Source organism: Poecilia mexicana, unplaced genomic scaffold (genome assembly GCF_051168715.1).
Source record: "Poecilia mexicana isolate PSO_F unplaced genomic scaffold, ASM5116871v1 scaffold_18, whole genome shotgun sequence".
In the NCBI taxonomy this organism is placed as follows: domain Eukaryota; kingdom Metazoa; phylum Chordata; class Actinopteri; order Cyprinodontiformes; family Poeciliidae; genus Poecilia; species Poecilia mexicana.
This window is the reverse complement of record NW_028263387.1, coordinates 23,545,867-23,565,253: the sequence shown is the minus strand read 5'-3', so window position 1 is coordinate 23,565,253 and position 19,387 is coordinate 23,545,867. Positions and strand designations below refer to the sequence as shown.

The 19,387-nt window shown below is 36.2% G+C and overlaps 3 protein-coding genes across 3 annotated transcripts in view; 2 read left to right on the top strand and 1 right to left on the bottom strand.

Annotated features, from left to right (window-relative positions):
- LOC148154248 (CD276 antigen-like) overlaps positions 1 to 6,986 on the bottom strand; it is a 30,409-nt gene extending 23,423 nt beyond the window's left edge. Inside the window, exons 1-2 of the mRNA XM_088015115.1 lie at positions 6,895 to 6,986; positions 6,420 to 6,779 (exon numbers count right to left, since the gene is read on the bottom strand). Coding sequence (XP_087871241.1) covers positions 6,420 to 6,779; positions 6,895 to 6,982 — 448 coding nt within the window. The 5' untranslated portion in view covers positions 6,983 to 6,986. The remainder of the gene's footprint in view (positions 1 to 6,419; positions 6,780 to 6,894) is intronic.
- Positions 1,040 to 2,533, top strand: LOC148154249 (myelin-oligodendrocyte glycoprotein-like). Its single transcript, XM_088015957.1, has 3 exons — positions 1,040 to 1,061; positions 1,386 to 1,748; positions 2,027 to 2,533. Exons 1-3 carry the CDS (start codon positions 1,040 to 1,042, stop codon positions 2,197 to 2,199), a joined length of 558 nt encoding a protein of 185 aa, XP_087872083.1. The 3' UTR covers positions 2,200 to 2,533.
- Positions 4,587 to 19,387, top strand: part of LOC148154238 (coxsackievirus and adenovirus receptor homolog) — an 88,160-nt gene continuing 73,359 nt past the window's right edge. Inside the window, exon 1 of the mRNA XM_088015157.1 lies at positions 4,587 to 4,659. Within this exon, the coding sequence (XP_087871283.1) occupies positions 4,599 to 4,659 (61 nt within the window). The 5' untranslated portion in view covers positions 4,587 to 4,598. The remainder of the gene's footprint in view (positions 4,660 to 19,387) is intronic.

Genomic DNA, 19,387 nt, shown 5'->3' with positions numbered 1-19,387 from the left:
TGAAGATGATGCTCCTTCATCGTCTCTGGTTCTGGAGTCAAAGTTGGTCTCTGAGTTTGGATCTGATCAGCAGCTGCTGGAGAGAAACCAGAAATATTTATTAATATTTGATGAAAACTGAGATCCAGGAGGATTCATGATGAAGATGAAGGTTCATTAAACAGATCTTAAGAATTTAACTATTAAACAAAAATGTTTTATTATCATTTCTCCTCACCAGTAACGTTGAGTCGACATGTTGCAGAGCCGAATCCATCTTCAGTTTTCATGTCACACCAATACAGACCAGAGTCTTCAGTCCTCAGTCTGGACACATGGAGTCTGATTCGTCCTTCTCTGAGGACGTCTTTGTCACTCTGGACTCGTCCTGAAAACTGATCATGCTGAGACTCTGGAAACTCAACTCCATCACGATGAACATATATTATCCCGTCTCTTCACTGAGGTTCTAAATTCACAGTAGATGAACAGTTCCCTGTAGGACCCCTGAGTCCTGGTGGTGAAGGTCCACTCCAGAGTGATGCTGTGGTTCTCCTCTGCCTCATAGCTGCTCTGGGTCACATTCACTACAAATGTTGCTGCTGAGGAGACAGAGAGGGAAAGAGAGGAGCAGACACACTGAGAACTGGAACATGGGAGTCTTTCATGTTCTGGTGGTGAGGCGAAGAAAAACATTGTTCAAAAAAGATCTCTACTGCCACCCTGTGGTCATGAACCGGTATTGCAGAAGTAAAATGGGGATTATTTTCTTTCTCTGCATTTGCTGAATGTTTGTTTTTAAAGCAACTTTTCAATAAAATCACTTTGCTATAATTAGAGAGGAAAAACATCAGAAACCTGGTTATTAGTGAAAGATGTTGCATTTCTATTATAGAGGAAACTATTCATGACTTTTCCATATTTATTATCCTTCTAATAAAATTGGACATCTCTGTGATCAATGAGTTTAAATTCTGGTACTCAGGTTTTTACCATTGTTACAGGTATTAGTGTATTAGCAACGACAATCATGATCAAAATGTTAAATGTTTTGTTCAGAATGAGGAACAACTGGACCGGTGGTGAGAACTTATGGCTGTTTAGAAAAATATGATTACTGCCCCCTTGTGGTGATAAAACAATACAGCACAATACAGTGTAAAGAAAATATATCAACAATTGTTGCTGAGAAAACATTTAATGTGTCTATAAAAGTTAATTTCAACTCAGTGAATTATCATTGACTTGAGTGGGTTGAATGAATTATTTCAGAACTTGATGTTTGAGTTTATGTAGGTCAAACTGTTGGTGGGAAGTGAATTATAACATGAGCTGAAGAGTCACGGGTTTTAACCGCCATGATTTGTCTTGTCATGACCCTTTGTCATTGTTTCTCTGTCCTGTAGTTCATAAAAACATCTCAGCTGTTCCTGGACAGATCGTCTCTCTGCCATGCCGACTCCCCAACAACAAACCTGCTGTGTTTGTGAAGTGGACCCGACCGGACCTGGAACCAGAATATGTCCTCCTGTACAGAGACCAGCAGCCGGACCCAGAGAACCAGCATCCATCTTTTAGGAAGCGGGTGGAGCTGCAGGACAGACGGATGGAGGACGGAGACGTGTCTTTGCTTCTGAGCAACGTGACGACCAACGACACGGGAACATACGAGTGTCGGGTTTTCCAGAGAGAAGCAACCGGCAGGAAGAGACGCACTTTGACCTCTGACCCCATCGGGACCGTCTTCCTGGATGTGGCGCCTCCTACTGGTGAGTTTTCATGGTTTCTATGTTCCAGTGAAAGAAGGAAGCTGCATAAAGTGGTTTAATGTCCAATTAGTGAATCTTCTTAAAGGTAAAATGTCTCCAGAGTCTTTGTGGCTAATCTAGGGGGAATATCCCTTTAAGGCCAGATGTGGTTCTGGTTCTGCAGTGAACCTGTCAGCCCAGATGTTTGTGTTTCTAAAGCTGCTGCAGAAGCAGCTGGTCTGAGAGCAGCAGATGAAGAGAAATGGATTCTGACCTTCAGCTCTGATTCTGTTTGACAGAAAACAAGGAGGGAAGAAAAGAAGATGGAAGCAGAAACAAACATGTTGGACTGATTGTTGGAGCCGTTCTGATGGTTCCACTGGTTACTGGGTTGGTTCTTCGTCTTTATTTAATGAAGCAGATGAACGAGGAAGCAGATCCAGATCAGATCAGAACCAAACTCTCAGCTTAGAACTTTCTAGAACCTCCAGTGGATCCAACATGGATCTGCAGCCGTTATGAAACGTTGAAGCTTCAGATTATTGATTATTGTTACTGATCACAGAAACATTTCATCTGTTTTCCTTCAGTCATTTTATGCTTTTATTTTGTTGCTGCAGCTTTTCTACCTGTTTTATTTATTTCATCTTTTATACACAGACCAGCTCTGATCTGATTTGTAATTTATATCCTAATTAATGAGATTAATTTAAACCTAAAGTTTCTCTCCACCACCAAGAATTGATTCTGTATTTTTATCTCTAAAATGAGCAAAATGACAAATAAAAATCAATTGTTGCTCTTTATGTTTTCAGTGTTTTGAGATTTTTTTCTAACTTTGATTTTTATCTAAAGTTACATCAATAAACAGGAAGTAGAAAAATATGAATCTGTTACATTATGATCAGTTAATGCAGAAATTATTTACAAATTATGTTCTGAGTGTTGAGTCAACTGAATGACATCATCAACCTGTCAGTAAATAATTAACTCAACCTGAAGTGAAGAACTGAGTGAAGCATCAGGATGAAGCTGCTGATCATCTGATCAGATCAATATTTAATAATCAGGAATAAACACATTTAATTAAAGGAAACTTTTCACATCAGAACTGAATAAAGACAGAAAGGAGAAAATCTAACTTTGGCTGCTGAGCAGCTTTTAGTCAGAGCTTAGAGCGCCACCATGTGGACAAAGAGAAACATTTCAGCTGTGAAGCAGTGGCTCTGCTTTTACCTCCAGATTTAAGCCACTAAGTGATTTAAATCTCATTTCTTTGATCAAACAAACGTTTAGAACATCTAAACTCTGAAAAAAGATGAATTAAATGACAGTTTTGATCAAATCTGCTGAGAAAATGCAGAAACTTAAAACTAAAAGTTAAAATATGGAGTCCAGACATCTTTCTATAAAATCTGATTTATTTACAACATTTTAACACCATAAACACAAAAAATAAAGCAGATAAAATGATTACAGTAACAAAACTTTTGAGTTTTTAGACAGGAAGAAGGTAAACTACATCCACCCTCAGGCCAGACCAGAGACATTGGTTGCCATTGACAACAGGACACAGCGGTGGAGGAGTGATGCTCTGGGCCTGGTTTGCTGTGTTCACATCAACCAGGAACTGATCTGGTTACCAAAGTGATGAAGAATGAAATGTGAGGTCATCTCAGCTCAAACATTTAAACATTTAGTAAATCCAGATCTACCAAGTATTTTGTCTCCTTCCTTAAAGTTTTCCTCCTCAGTTTTTCTCCTCCCTCTCAGACTTCATCAGCCTGTAAAAGCAGAGCGATGTTTCTGTGTTTAGCTTTATCCGCTGGTTTAAAAAAATGTTTATCTAAATGTACCTGTGAAAATAATAAATCATTTTATCAGTAACAATCAGCTGATTCAGCATTTAGACACAATAACTGATCGATACGTCTGACTGTTTTTAGAGATGATTTAAAACGGGAAACTGAAACAATAACAATAAACAGATTAATATCATTATTATTATATATTAATTCATTACAATCTAACATTTTCCTCATCAGAACATTAAATCTAACCTGATGTTTCTGTGGCGGCAAAATTATCATCAACCAAACTCGTTTGAACAAAACTTTTATCTGCATTATATTTTCCAGCTGCACGTGTAGAAGGATTATTTTTTGTTTTTCTTTCTTTTCAGAGTGTGTAGCAAGGACACACCGTGTGTGTGAGTGTGTGTGTGAGTTTACAAGGCAGATCGGAAAACCGCGTCTAATGCTGACAGGAGACGCAAAACATTGAGCTACCAGAACGATTCAGAAAGGAAAACAACCTGCAGAAGGTTAAAAGTTATAATTGCACATATGGGAAACAAATCATGAACTAATTGTTGTGTTTTACACTTATTCACAAGAAACGTGTATTTAAGTAAAATGTTTTATCCAACTAACTCTAAATTATATAAACGGATCACATGAAATATAATAAACTTATTCGGTTGGTTTGTCTTTTATCGGCCTCAACACTTCGTTGCTTTAATAACCGACGTGTTGCTGCTGATCTCTAAAGCTACAGACCAGATCTAAACTAACAGACTGACAAATTATTTCTGTCTGTCCGCTTCCAGTTGGGCTCAGTCCAGGGATCAAACCGAAGGTTATTAGCAGTTTTCACGACAGACAGCTGTGCATCTGATTGGCTGTCATTCCACATGGCTCCTGCAGCACTGTGCTCCTCCTACAGAGGCTCTTTTTTACAGCCTGGTAGGAGGAGCACTACAGAGGCTCTGATGCCTCCAGTGAAACCAGTATAAAGTGAACCTGGTCCTACTGCAGCACATCAACACATTTTCAGAAAACTGCCAGGCAGTAGGACGGATCGACTGACTTCATGGCTGTTCTCTGGTTTTTCGTCCTTCTTTCTTTCCTTTCTGGATGTTCTTCACTGTCAGGTACAGTTGAGTCTTTACTGTCTTTGTAGGACACAACTAGCAGAGTTAATAGTTTCTTATTTTGGTTCCAATTGATCAAATCAAGATTTTTATCACAGGGATTTTGAACTGTTTTTCACTCCATGCTAGTAACAAATCATTATAAATGATTTGAACAGTTCACTCATTTTAATTTCTTCAGTATTTTCACTTGTTGACAAAGTTGAAATCTGCATCCAGACGAGGCTTTGACTCATTGAATGGATTATCAGGACTTCCTTTGATCAGATCTTAGTCTCTAAAACATTTATGAAAATAAATAAAACGTAGTTTCTTGTATTAATAGGAACAAAAATTTGATTTTAAGGTTATGAATTAAACATTTACACACAAAGGAAAGATTTAACAGAATTTGTCTATTTAAAAAAATAATCTTTCTTTATTGAGATTCCAGTTTTATGTGTTTATCAAAAGTAGTTTAAGCTGTAAGTAGAATTAAAATCAAACTATCAGATTCCTAACAGAAGAGAGACAACAGATTGTTTATGATTGTTGGGCTGAGGAAGTGATGTGAATAAAAAAGTTGTTGAAACAATAAAACTGTAAAACATTTGAAGCTTTAACTTGAATTGAGGTTATTTAGAAAACTGTTTTATTTTAACTCAGAAATTACAATTCAGCAAGTTGACAGGTTGTCTAAACTTTGTTGTTTAGTACTAATGACTCATTCATGTTGAAATGTAGATGTTGTAACTTTAAATTCTAATTTAAACATTTGTGTCACATTATGTAATTAAACTGTTTTCACCTATTTGAACAACTATTTTGCCTCACATTTTAATTTAGCATAATTTACTGTATTAACCTAAATAAATTTCCAAAGAAAAAAAACAACAAAACTAAACTTTGAAATTCTGAAATGTTTTTCTTTACTGATTTATTTATGGGAGCATTATAAGGTTCAGGCTAGAAGTTTCTTGTTTACAAAGAAAAAGACTATCAGAATGTAATTAAAAACACCTTTAAGTCGCCGTAACCATGAAGAATCATTTTCTGAACCTCGGCTGAGTCTAGTAGCAACGTGACCACAACCGTCTGTGGGTTTTTGTTGAGCAGTGAATTTTGTTGTGGTTTTCCTCCGTTTTGAAATGAAAAAGAGGAAGTGTTACATTAAAATGACATAAAACTGATTTCCTTTTTCTTGCTCTCAGCTCCAACTTTAAGTTGCAATGACAGTTCAGGAACCACAAAGATTATAAAAAAGAGGATTAAGTTTTCAGGAGTCTGAAAAATAACTAAATATTTGTTACAATATATTAATTCATTACAATCTAACATTTTCCTCATCAGATCATTAAATCTAACCTGATATTTCTGTCGCGGCAAAATTATCATCAACCAAACTCGTTTGAACAAAACTTCAATCTGCACTATATTTTCCAGCTGCATGTGTAGAATGATTATTTTTGTTTTTCTTTCTTTTCATTCTCAAAATAAAAGATATAATCAAGATTATTAGAACCATCACAGCTGCTGCTGCTATGACTGTCACAGTGATGAAGATGATGCTCCTTCCTCTCTCTGGTTCTGGAGTCAAAGTTGGTCTCTGAGTTTGGATCTGATCAGCAGCTGCTGGAGAAAAACCAGAAATATTTATTAATATTTGATGAAAACTGAGATCCAGGAGGATTCATGATAAAGATGAAGATGAAGATGCTGGTTCATTAATATAGGAATCAGGATTTATCAAAGGAAAATGTTTTTATATTATTTCTTCTCACCAGTAACGTTGAGTCGACATCTTCCAGAGTTGAATCCATCTTCAGTTTTCACGTCACACAGATACAGACCAGAGTCTTCAGTCCTCAGTCTGGACACATGGAGTCTGATTCGTCCTTCTCTGAGGACGTCTTTGTCACTGTGGACTCGTCCTGAAAACTGATCATGCTGAGACTCTGGAAACTCAACACCATCATGGAGATGATAGAGAACCAATCCTCTAGGTGGAGCTAGAAATTCACAAAGGATAAACATGGAGGACAGAGAGGAGTCTGGTCTGGTGGTGAAGGTCCACTCCAGAGTGATGCTGTGGTTCTCCTCTGCCTCATAGCTGCTCTGGGTCACATTCACTACAAATGTTGCTGCTGAGGAGACAGAGAGGGAAAGAGAGGAGCAGACACACTGAGAACTGGAACATGGGAGTCTTTCAGCTCCATCTAGAGAGCTTTCTGTCACAAAGACAAGATGGAGACTGACCACAGAGACATGAGCTGAGGATGAGGAGCAGCAGGGAGATCATCTTCATCCTGAGAGAGGAAGAGGAGGAGGAGAGGCAGCAGGACATCAGTCATAATATGAGGAACAACTGGACTCCTGTTATAAATACGTCCTTATTTAAGTAAAACCTTATTTTACAACAAAAGGTTGTAAAATAAGTGAAATTATTTTTGTTATATTTCATGAGGAGAAAAACATCAGTGAGTGAAATCTGGAAACAGTTTGAGTTTTTTCTGAGATTCATTTAAATTTCTCACATATTTTTCACACTTTTCAAATAAAATGCAACATCAATTTGTCCAAAAGGTTTAATAAATTATTTACAAATAAACAATAATACATCTTTTAAATAATATTAATGCAGATGAACCACAAAGTAAATAAAGGAAAGTAGAAATCATCTTCCTGATCCTGCATAAATCTCCTCAGTCGACCAGCTGGAGTCTTTAGGAGGCAGAAATGTTTCTTCTACTTTTACACGTCGCATCATTTCACATGATTCTTTTAGTTCAGAACCTAAAGTTTTAATCTCATTCTCACTGGTTAATGGCTGCTTTTCATTTTAAGGAGAGTTTAAACCAGTTTCCAGTATTTCTGGTTTCTCCATAATCTGGTCAAATCTGTCCATAACTTCTGTTAATCTCTGACTTTTAAAACTGGCTCTAATGTCTGATTTATTCAGGTACCAGTTCCTGCCTGGTCTCTCAGTTGTGACTTAAATTAACAAAATGTGATGATGAGACTTTGAGAACTTTTGTCTGATAAAAAATATTTATTCAAGTCACACAAGCTCCTTTCAACAACAGACTATAAGAAAAATGTAGAACTTTAACTCATCCGTTATAAAAGCTGATATTAAGAAAAAGGCTTCAAATTACAGAAAACATCCCATAATAGAAACAGAATGGACGAAATGGTTGATGAGGAAAATGGTCACAATGTAACGCATGAAAGTGTCACATTGATAATATTAGAATATTAATATTTTATGCTAAGCTGTTATTCTAAATTCAATAAATGTATTTCTGGTAGATTTAGGTTTTTACCATTGTAGCAAGGATGACGTAATCGTCCAAAATTATAACTTTTAACATCTCAAAAACCGAAAGTCACTAATGATGGTTTTAGCGGCACAAACGGAGCAACAACCAGTCAGTTGGATTTGTTGGGTGTCAGTTTCACCCGAGTCAGTTGTTTACTTCACTTTCTGAGCCACAAACGGTGAAATCGGACAACAAACCAGAACAAACCGACTGACCTGATCTGCTGTATTTGTGGATAAACGCCTGGAAAGCCATGAGTTCGTTGGTTAAGAAGCAGCACAGGATAAAAGACCGTTATAAATACTGGGAGGTAACGGGATGTTCTGCGTCTGAGGCCTAGAAGAGCAAGCCTGGTCAACTCCCTCCCCAAATTCCCAAGATATTGTTGGGCGGCTCCTCTTCCTCTCCATTGGCTCCTCTTCCTCTCCATTGGCTCCTCTTCCTCTCCATTGGCTCCTCTTCCTCTCCATTGGCTCCGGTTTTATGGGCGGGCATTTCCTGTTACCAGAGATAGCAGTACAAGCCCTGAAAGCTGTTTTCAGGGATTTTCACACTTTTCAAATAAAATGCAACATTTTTGTTCACAGCTGCTCTATTTGGAGGTTTATGTCACAAAGAATATAAATCCAAAACATTCACATTTTTCTCCTTACAGACATTACAGTTTGTAAAGCACATGACTCAAAGGAAATAGAAAACTAATGATGCACATGACAAGTATTTAATTATTTCAGGATTGATAGAAATGAGTTTTTATTCAAGAGTTTTAATTACTTATTAATTTCCATTTCTTAACTTATAGAGATCGACTGAGATTCAGGATTCACACAGTCCCATTAGGAACTCTGATTTTCTCATAATCATGTGAATTTTGAAATCTGTAATATGACATTTATTATCTGTGTCATTGTGGCTCTTGTCTGTTTACTGTATGGTTTTACTAATAATCAAGATTATTTTTAATGTTATAAATGACCTTATACCATATATCTAAATATATAAATATATAGACTGACCTGATTTTCATTCTAAATGCAAATGTTTAGTAAACTGATTATCATTAAATAAAAATAACAGTTTCTGGGTTCGATTCCTGGGGTCTTTCTGCATGAAGTTTGCTTGTTCTCCTTGTTCATGGTGGGTTCTCTCTGGGTACTCCGGCTTCCTCACACAGTCCAGAAACATGACTTTAAATTCTCCTTAGGTGTGTGTGTGTGATTGTTTATCCTGTGTGTCTCTGTGTTGCCCTGTGATGGACTGGTGACCTGTCCATGGTGACCCTGCCGCTCACCTGTTGACCCCTGGCGATAGGCACCTTGTGACCCCACTAGAGATAAACTGTAAAATGATGGATGAGTATTTCTTTCTAAACTCGTTTCATTCTCATTAAATGTGAACTGAATGAATTGGATAAATGTTAATGCTGCAGTAAAGACAGCTTTCATTTTCACACAAAATCTCATTTTGTGTCTCTGAGCAGATAAAACAGGTTTACAGTTCTGACCGTCCTGAACCAGTCTGGCTGAAATCCCTCCCACTTGTTCCAGCTCACTGGTTCAAAACCACAAAGCCTCGTTTTAATGAACAACCCTGTATCTATATTACATCAACCATTAACCAGTCTGTCAGTTTCTTGACTTCCCTACATGTATATAATTTTTCTTTTCATCACTTTACTGATTATAAATTAACACCAGCTGGTCTAAACGACCAGAGCAGAGACTGGCAGCAAAAGTCACAACTTGAGGACAGAGAAGTAAATGTTCAGAAATAAATGCTGGTTGGTTAATAAGTTTCTGCAGATGAATTTTACTATTAGATATTGAAACATTTCATATTCTCTGTTTGTGACATGAAGCATAAAGATTTTAAGCTGCAGTAAAACTTGTGGATCATCTAATTGATTCCTAAATCCTAAAGTCAGGACTTTTCTTCTGACTTTCGGCTGGTAAAGGACTTTACTCAAGTATTTGGGCAGAGTTAAATAGTTGACTCCACTCAAATTACAAATTATTTCCTGAATAACAGTTTTACCAGACCTGAACTTAACAATCACGTTTCTAAATAATTTTACCTCAATTTAACACACTGATGTCACTTCATGTGAAACATGATAAATGTATTTAGAGACATTTTTAAAAAATCTCAACAATTTCATACATATTTTCTGTAGTGTAGAAATTGAAGACATTATTCATGACTGTAACTCATATCCGATTATTTAACAGCATTACAAGAAAACTAAAACAATATTTCAGTGAGTTTTCAGATTTCACAGCCATTTACAACAGACTGATTTGCTGCCATATTTATTTTTCACCACAAGGGGGCAGTAATGATCTGTTTTCAAATATGAATCGTTTCTCTGTTTTGTCTTTCAGTATTAAACTCAACTTTTCCACCACGTTGATGAAAAAACACTAAACGTTTATGAACCAACTGATGAATCATCTGTCCTGATTTTCTTCATCACTTCACTGATGTTTATTCATCTTGATATTCTCAAGCCAGATGTTTCTACTTAAAGATTAAAGGTGAGATGAAGTTAGTCGGTAACAGCAGAGCAGAATTTTTCTTCTTCTCTGACTCAAGAAAAGTTTAATTTGGAATCAGATTTAAATGTTTAAACCAGAAACTTGCTGTTATATTTATGGCCACAAGGTGGCAGTGATGCAGTTTTGTGTTCTACATGTTTTAACATAACAGATTCAAAAACAGATTATAAGGAGCATCAGAGAAATTAACTGAACAAAGTTCAGGAGTTTCTATCTGATAAATCTAAAAGTTAGATTGTATTTGTTCTTTGTATTGTGAGTGATGTTGTTCCTGATGTCCTGTTGCCTCTCCTCCTCCTCCTCTTCCTCTCTCAGGATGAAGAGAATACTTGCATTATTAATACTAATAAATGAATACTTATTGACGGAGCCTGCAGGCTCCGTCAATAAGTATTAATAAATATTTCTGGTTTCTCTCCCTGCAGCTGCTGATCAGATCCAAACTCAGAGACCAACTTTGACTCCAGAACCAGACAGAGGAGGAAGGACCATCATCTTCATCACTGTGGGACCGATATCAGCAGTAGCTCTGATTGTTCTAATTATAATGTTAATTATTTTCCAAAAGAAAAACGATACAAATACTTTGACAAGTGGAGTTGAAAAATATCCATCTGTGACCTTGGGTACAGCTTTAGATCCTCTTTTTACCAGATCACACAGATAAGTTTGTAAAAATGGACAGAGGCACTGCTGCAGATTACAAACAGTTTATTAAATTCACAAATGTTTCATGAGCAAAAATAGTCAATTTATTTTATTATACCAAGCGACCACACTAAAAGTGGAAGTCTGTGCTGGCCCTGGGATCCTTAAAGCTGAAAAATAATTAAAACCCAATTAGATAAAAATTTGACTGTTTGGGGGAGGAATAATAAGAAAACACAAATACAACTAAATGAACCTAAGTGTTCCCCAACAAAAGCACACTCACACAAAAATCTCTAGTGAATACAAAGACAAAGAAAAAAAAAACTCCCCTTCCACTAGTCTCCTCAATATAAATAAAACAGCCTAGGACCCAGGGACAGCATAGGTCCCAGTTTAAAACAAGCCAGAGGGCTACAGTAGAAAGTTTCTTTCTACTAAACAAAACCCCAAAAAAGAAAAGTTCTTTTTAATCAACAATAACCATCTAAAAATAAGTAAACTGAAACAAAAAATTGAAATTGAAACAAATCAAAAAGTGAAACAGTAGCAGGCCAACCTTCACACAAAAGAAATCAAGTTAGACAAGAACAGTAACCAGCCAGATAAATCATAAGAAACGGCCCTTACCTTTTCTAAAGTGAAACCAGTAAATGTTGCTCTTGACGTCACTCTAAAGTGAGTTTTCTACAACAATCAGTGGCAGAATCAGACAAATTCTAAACTCACTTCACGATAAGGTTAAACATACCTTTGCACAAGTCCTCAGCCTGCATCTGGTCTCTCTTTCCATATATGGACAAGAGGAAGAGGGCGCAGCAGCACACATTCAGGGGAGACGATATGCCCTGGCTACACATCCATCCATTTTCTTTACACCCTTGTCCCTCAGTGGGGTCAGGAGCTGCTGGTGCCTCTCCAGCTAACGTTCCAGGTGAGAGGCAGGGTCACCCTGGAGAGGTCACCAGTCTGTCGCAGGGCAACAGAGAGACAGACAAGACACACAACTATGCACACACACACTCAGGGACAATTTAGAAAGGCCAATTAACCTGACAGTCATGTTTTTGGACTGTGGGAGGAAAGAGTATCCAGAGAAAACCCACCATGCACAGAGAGAACATGCAAACTCCATGCAGAAAGACCAGGGCTGGGAATCAAACCCAGAACCTTCTTGCTGCAAGACAACAGCTCTACCAACTGCGCCACTGTGCAGAGTTGAAAAATATAATACAGATAAAAGTTTGTTAACTTGAGTTTGGCTGAATCTAATTTTGTCATGACAAAAACATGAAATTTTCTTTAATGTGTTTTGATGAGGAAAATGTTAGATTGTAATGAAATATTGTATTGTAATAATGATGACACTGAATCATTTATTGCTTCATATTTTAAATAATTTCTAAATGATTTCTGTCCCAATCAGACCCATTGATCAGTTTTGTGTCTAAATGATGAATCAGCTGATTGTTAATGAGACCAAAGATATTTTTCTGATGAAGGGATTTAATTTAATATTTTCACATATATGTTTAAATGTAAATTTTTATTAATATGTCATAAAACAAAACACCTAACACTTTTGAGTGGACGTTAATATTTCATTTTGTTTTGTGAAACATTAATGTTTTTTTCTTTAATGTAGATCTTCATCATCTACATTATGAAGGAGGGGCAGGAGAGAGAGACAAGCGAACCAGATTACGACAGTCAGATTACAAGCTGACTGTCGTAATCTAGTGGTCCATAGTGGTCTAAAGGTGGACCTGGATCTCAATCTGCCGCAGAGATCCTTCAATCTGAGGATCTCTGCCGCAGGCTGCATGTTGGTTTATCCCTCAAAAAGAGCCGTAGTTTCTTTGTAGAAACAAACAAACACTTGTTTGTTTCTACAAACAAACACTGTTTGTACAAACAAACAGTGTTTGTTTGTAGAAGACAAACACTTTGTTTTCTACAAACAAACACTGTTTGTTTGTAGAAAAGCTTATAAATGTAAATATTGAGGTTTCATTAGAGAACCATTAATCGTCAGCAGGGACCATAGAAACCATAGAAACGTTCATCAAGTTGCAACAAGTAAAGATCAGTGATAATAAATAACGAACTTCCAATAAAATTCATTAATGGACCAAAAAGTTTTAGAAAACTGTTGAAAATCAAGTCAGAAAATCAGATGAGTAGGTTTTTTACTAATTATCTGTAATTATTTGATCTCTTCTCACAGTAAAGCAGATTTTTTCTTCAGTTTTTCTTCAGTTTCAAATATCAGGATTTCATACGGTGAGATGAGAGCAGCTCAGTATAAAATGTCGTCATGATGAGGGATTTTTAGGCTCAGTCCGAAAACTAGAACCAATAGATGGAGATTAACTGGAGAGACTTGATGATTATTATAATAACATCAGACATGTTGAATATCAGACATCAGATGGAATCACTAATTAATATTAATTCACCTTTTGGGACCAAAATGACTCAGAGACTCTATCAGGTTAATGAGGAAGATATTATCATCATCTGTGAACTAAGGGCTGATCTGAATGTTGAACATTTATTTTAAATGAATGTTTGGATTATTCATCAGTTTGTTAGAGGGAATATTTTACCAGATTATAGATATAAATATTTAACAGGAACATAGTTAATTTAAACACCAGTTCTCTGGAAAACATTAAAGTCATTAACTGCAACAAATTCCTCTGAAAACAATAAAACTTCATAAGGAAGAGGAAACATTTCCACCTGGTTGATTCTGTAAAGTTTTATCTAAGAGGGTTTGGTGTATTAAAAATAATAAGGTTATTTTTAACAATCATAAAGATGGCAGATTATACATGAATAAATTACCTTAGAGTCAGTATTAAAAAGAGAAATTATGATGATCTAAGGACAAAGGCATATTTATATATATATATAAATATATATTTTTTACTTATTTTTCCAAAAAATTCTTAACGAAAGACTTTCAACAACAGATCTAAAAAATATAGCAAATTGGGCTCAAAAGAAATAATCAACTATGGCAAACATAACTCAGGATAACAAACCAAAACAAACGTCACGATGAAACACACGGGATTTATACACAAAGGCTGTTATCGTTAAATGCAAAGAAACAAACATTTACAAAAACTGTCGGAATGTCTTTCACAATACATACAGAAATGACTGTTGAACCTCCATCTAATGTTGTGCTTTAAACACACAGGACGGTTCAGCAATTGACTCCTCAGACGGTTCTGGTGGAGAAGTGAGTCGACTGAGAGGAGACTGAGAGACTTCCGGTCAGCCTCCTGATGGAGTTTGAGGACTTCCTGTCAGTCTCCTGACGGAGTTTGAGGACTTCCTGTCAGTCTCCTGACGGAGTTTGAGGATTTCCTGACGGAGTTTGAGGACTTCCTGTCAGCCTCCTGACGGAGTTTGAGGACTTCCTGTCAGCCTCCTGACGGAGTTTGAGGACTTCCTGTCAGTCTCCTGACTGAGTTTGAGGACTTCCTGTCAGTCTCCTGACGAGTTTGAGGACTTCCTGTCAGCCTCCTGACGGAGTTTGAGGACTTCCTGTCAGCCTCCTGACGGAGTTTGAGGACTTCCTGTCAGTCTCCTGACGGAGTTTGAGGACTTCCTGTCAGTCTCTTGACGAGTTTGAGGACTTCCTGTCAGTCTCTTGACGAGTTTGAGGACTTCCTGTCAGTCTCCTGACGGAGTTTGAGGACTTCCTGTCAGTCTCTTGACGAGTTTGAGGACTTCCTGTCAGTCTCTTGACGGAGTTTGAGGACTTGCTGTCAGTCAGACAAACGCGACTGAGCAGAGAAACAAAACTTTTGGCTACCAGAACAGTTCAGACAGAAAAACTATTTTTAGAAGATTAAAAATTATTACAGATATATTTACCTACAGATTTAGGATTTTATTGTGTCTTTTAAACGTATTCACAAATCAAGGTTTTATTCAACGAGACGGATCAACATAAAAGATAATAAACTTACTCGGTTAATTTTTCCTCTTTATCAGCCTCAACACCTCGTTGCTTTAATAACCGATGTGTCCAGGTCTCTGCATGACGTTGCTGTTTATGTCTAAAACTACAGATCAGGTCTAAATTAACAGATTGACAACTTATTTCACTGTCTGCGTTTCCAGATGAACAAGGGCGATTATGGCAAGCCGTTTTAACATAAATTCGGTTTTACTGCCCTTACATTCCAGATATATCAAATTGTTCTGTGACTAGACGTTTCAGGAATTTAAGATATCTCTAATTATATTTCGACTAGACAAAATACCTATTTGAGATATCTCTAATTACCATTGACTTATATGGAGACTTTCATTCAAGATATCTAAAATGAATTCAAGATATCTCAAATGTATTTTTGGATAGGAGATATTTTGACTAGTAAAAACTAAATTATAGATATCTTGAATTGTAATTTTGACTAATGAAAATTAATTTTCAGAAATCTAAATAAATTAGAGATATCTTGAATTACACAGTTTTTCTATTTAAGATCTTAAATTGACATTCCGACTAGTCAGAATAACATTGCTGATATCTTGAATTAATATTCTGTCTAGTAAAAACATCCCTGACTTACGTAGCAATTTGAAAGTTTAATAAAACAATGAAAAATAGAGAAAATGAAAAAAGATGTTTGAAAATGCATCATTTTCATGTTGAAAATGGTTTGATAGCAATTTTAGCTTTTCAAAGCTGTTTTTAAGTGCATTCGGTTCATTGGAAATTAATAAACAGGAAATTCTTTGCAGACATCAGAGGCAGTCTTAAAGTTTATGAAGTTTTACTATCTCTGCATTCCAACATTGTCGAGCTCTTTAATTTGTGGCATTTACTGACAATTTTGTGCAGGAAACCTAAAATTCGGCTTGGACACCACAAAGGGGCTTCATGTCATTCTTAATTCAGATATCTAAAATTGTAATTTTGACTAGTCATAATTGCGTTGAAGATCTTAAATTATAATTACGGATATTTGTCCCGTCAAATGACAGATCCAGTGACGTAATTTGAGATATCTTGAAAGGAATTTTGACTAGTCAAAATGTAATTGAAGATATCTTAAATTATTATTCTTACTAGTCAGAATGTAAATACAGATATCTTAAATTACCATTCGGGATGGTCAAAATGTAGCTTTGTCTAGTCAAAATGCATTTTTAGATATGTAATTACAGACAGTCAGACGAAACCGAATTTATGTTAAAACGGCTTACCATAGTTCTTGCTCAAATAGGAAAGACGCATATAATTCCCGGGGGGTAGGAGGAGCTCAGGACCCTCCCAACCTTGGAAAAGTCTAGAATTACTTGCTTATGAAAACACGTGGAGAGTTCAGCCTCTAATCTTGCAATAAAAATAATCCAGATGAAACATTTGCAGAATTCCTTTTATTGAGATCATTCTGATTCTGAAAATGAATCATGTATTGTGTTGGTGTGCAAATGACAAACCGGAATGCCAGAGATGATCAACTCTTTGACTTTGTCAGTGGACATTTTCTGTCTTTTCCGTCAATTTGTAGCTTCGCTAGAAAAGTTTTATAATCGCTTTGACAACCAATGAGTTAAAGTTGTAGGTTGCTCTTGTCTGTTGCTGATCAGAACCAAGAACCCGTCCTCACCAGACGTTCAGACGACCAGCTGCAGATCAGCAGCAACTCCAGCCTCAAGCAGGTCAAAGGTCAGGCTGGGTGTGAAGAGAAACCAGAGTCCTCCAACATCAAGAAGTTTCTAAACAAAAATCTGCAGAACAAAATGGATCAACCAAAGTCAAGCTGCTTAGTCAGAAGAGAGACTGAACAAAATAATAGTTTAGTGTTGTAGCAACTGGGAAAAGCTGCTATGAGCAGAGAGAATCTATCAGAACAGGATGATGGAGCAGATAAATCACTGATGAACTGTTTTTTATTGTTTACTGACAGAAAAGAGAAAAATATTTTCCTCTTCCAGGAATGAAGGCTTACAGAGCTGAGTCTCACAGGCGTCCTGCATGAACAACTTTAACCCTGACACACCCCTGCAGGGGAAATTGTTCAACTTTACCCCATAGAGGGGTAAAGTTGTTCAGTGAAGTCACATGAAACATTAGTGTATTAATAGTTGCACATGTCTGAATAGGTTTGATCTCAGGTCCATTGAAGTTGGTGTGTAAAACATAAAAACTGAATCCAATTATTGGCAAATCGTCATCTTGTACTAAGGTTAATAATATATTTAATGTCTAAATGGATAAATATTATTGTGCTTATTTGGAGTTTTGAAGCTCAACATAGTTGAGTTGGTAGAAAAGACATTAAGTCAGATGGTGATTGGCTGAAATTATTAAACTGATTCTAAATCACTAACAGTGGTTGGTGTAGAGCAGAATGTGTGAAATTCTTCAGTGATAATAAAATTATGAGTCTGCATTGTTCAAACACTTCAGTTCACTTTAGCAGCAATTTGATTTTTAATGACAAGGTGAAAATAGCAGAACTGCTATCAGCAGACAGAAAGCATGGATCTGGTTTAATTAATCTAACTGAGGCTTTTTGCTGACAGCAAAGATAATTCAGTTAAAAACTTGTAAAACACAACAATAACACAATAACAGGCCCTTTAACCAGTTAGCTATAAAATACTAACTCCTGGTTTTTCCAAATGGAGATCAGGCTGATATGTTGGTGATAAATAATCATTTTATGATCTTTACTAACTGATCCTCTTTTCTGCTCACATGGATTAAAAATGCTTGAAACACATCAGATTCAGTTGTAACTAAAAAATAAGACAATTTTTACTGATATTTCTCTGATCCAACACTAACTTTAGGATTAATGAACCACAGTGAGAAGCAGGTCTCTAACGATGAAACAAATAAATTAAAGGTGTTTCCTGTCACCTGTCTGATGTCAGAGGGAATCAGTGCAGCTGACTGGGATGATAAAATGTGTCTCAGTAGTTGAGAAACTTTGATCCTCCGTTTCTGAAAGCTGATTTTCAGGTTTGTTCTGTTTTCTACATGTGTCTCTGTGAAGTTTCTTCTATGTAAGACTAAACTATAACATACTGGATTTTATTTGATCCAACATTATTAGCAAAGCATCAACTTTAACACCACAATGTTCATGATGTTCCATCCTGCCATCATTTCAGGCATGAAGAAGAAACTTCAGATCATTTATCATTTAATAAAATACTCAGTGAAGTTAAAACCTGTTTTGCTTTAAATGATCAGATCAGTGGCTCTGAGTGGAAAAGTCAGAATGAGGAACTTTATTAGAGTTTTGAAAGTTGAACTGCAGTTTATTGGCTCAACATAAAGGATCATCTCTCTATCAGGTCCATAATGGAGGTGAGATTGTGATGAGTTCCTGAAGGCAGGATATCAGAAAGAGCAGGAGTTTTTAAAGAGACAGAGACCCAATTTCATGGTGTTACATTACAACTCAAATTTTAAACGTTTTTTTTAAATGTCCAGTTGTTTTTATAACAACTGGAGGTGATGCAGTTACTTGATTGTCCTATAAAATATCACTATGAACTTGGGAAACACATCATTCTGCCCCTTCAAGTCTAAATCTTGTGACTTTAAATGTTGTGAAATAAAACTGAAAAGATGCAGGAAAGTGTTTTTGATTAAAATAACAAATATTTGGGGTGCTGTAGCAGCACAAACAACCCAGGTGAGGAGGCCTTGGTCCTGGATGCAGCAGGTTCAAGTCCTGGCCTGGTGACATTTGCTGCATGTCTCCCTGTTTCTCATTACCTTCTTTGCTGTTTGACCACTTTCAAATAAAGGCCACTAGAGCCAACAAAAATAAAAAGTTAGAAATATTTAAAATTGTTGTCTCTGTTGTATTTTATTTATTTATTTATTTATTTATTTATTTATTTATTTATTTATTTATTTATTTATTTATTTATTTATTTATTTTTCAAATTTAGTTTGACACAACTCAGACTCAGAGTTGAAGCCAGGCAGGTAAAAGTCCTAACTGGTTTCATCCAGAGAGTCAGAAAGATGAAAAGTCTTCATGTTTCTGTGGGTTTGTGAACAGAACCGATCCGATTTATCCAGGTTAAAACGGAACCAAACGTTTTGTGTTGTTTAAATGGTTTCATGTTAGTTTTAAACTTTATTGTTTTGCAGCTTTCTGGAAAATTCAAATATTAAAACAAAACAAACCCAAACAGTTTCTCTGAACATTTTCTAATTCTGAATGA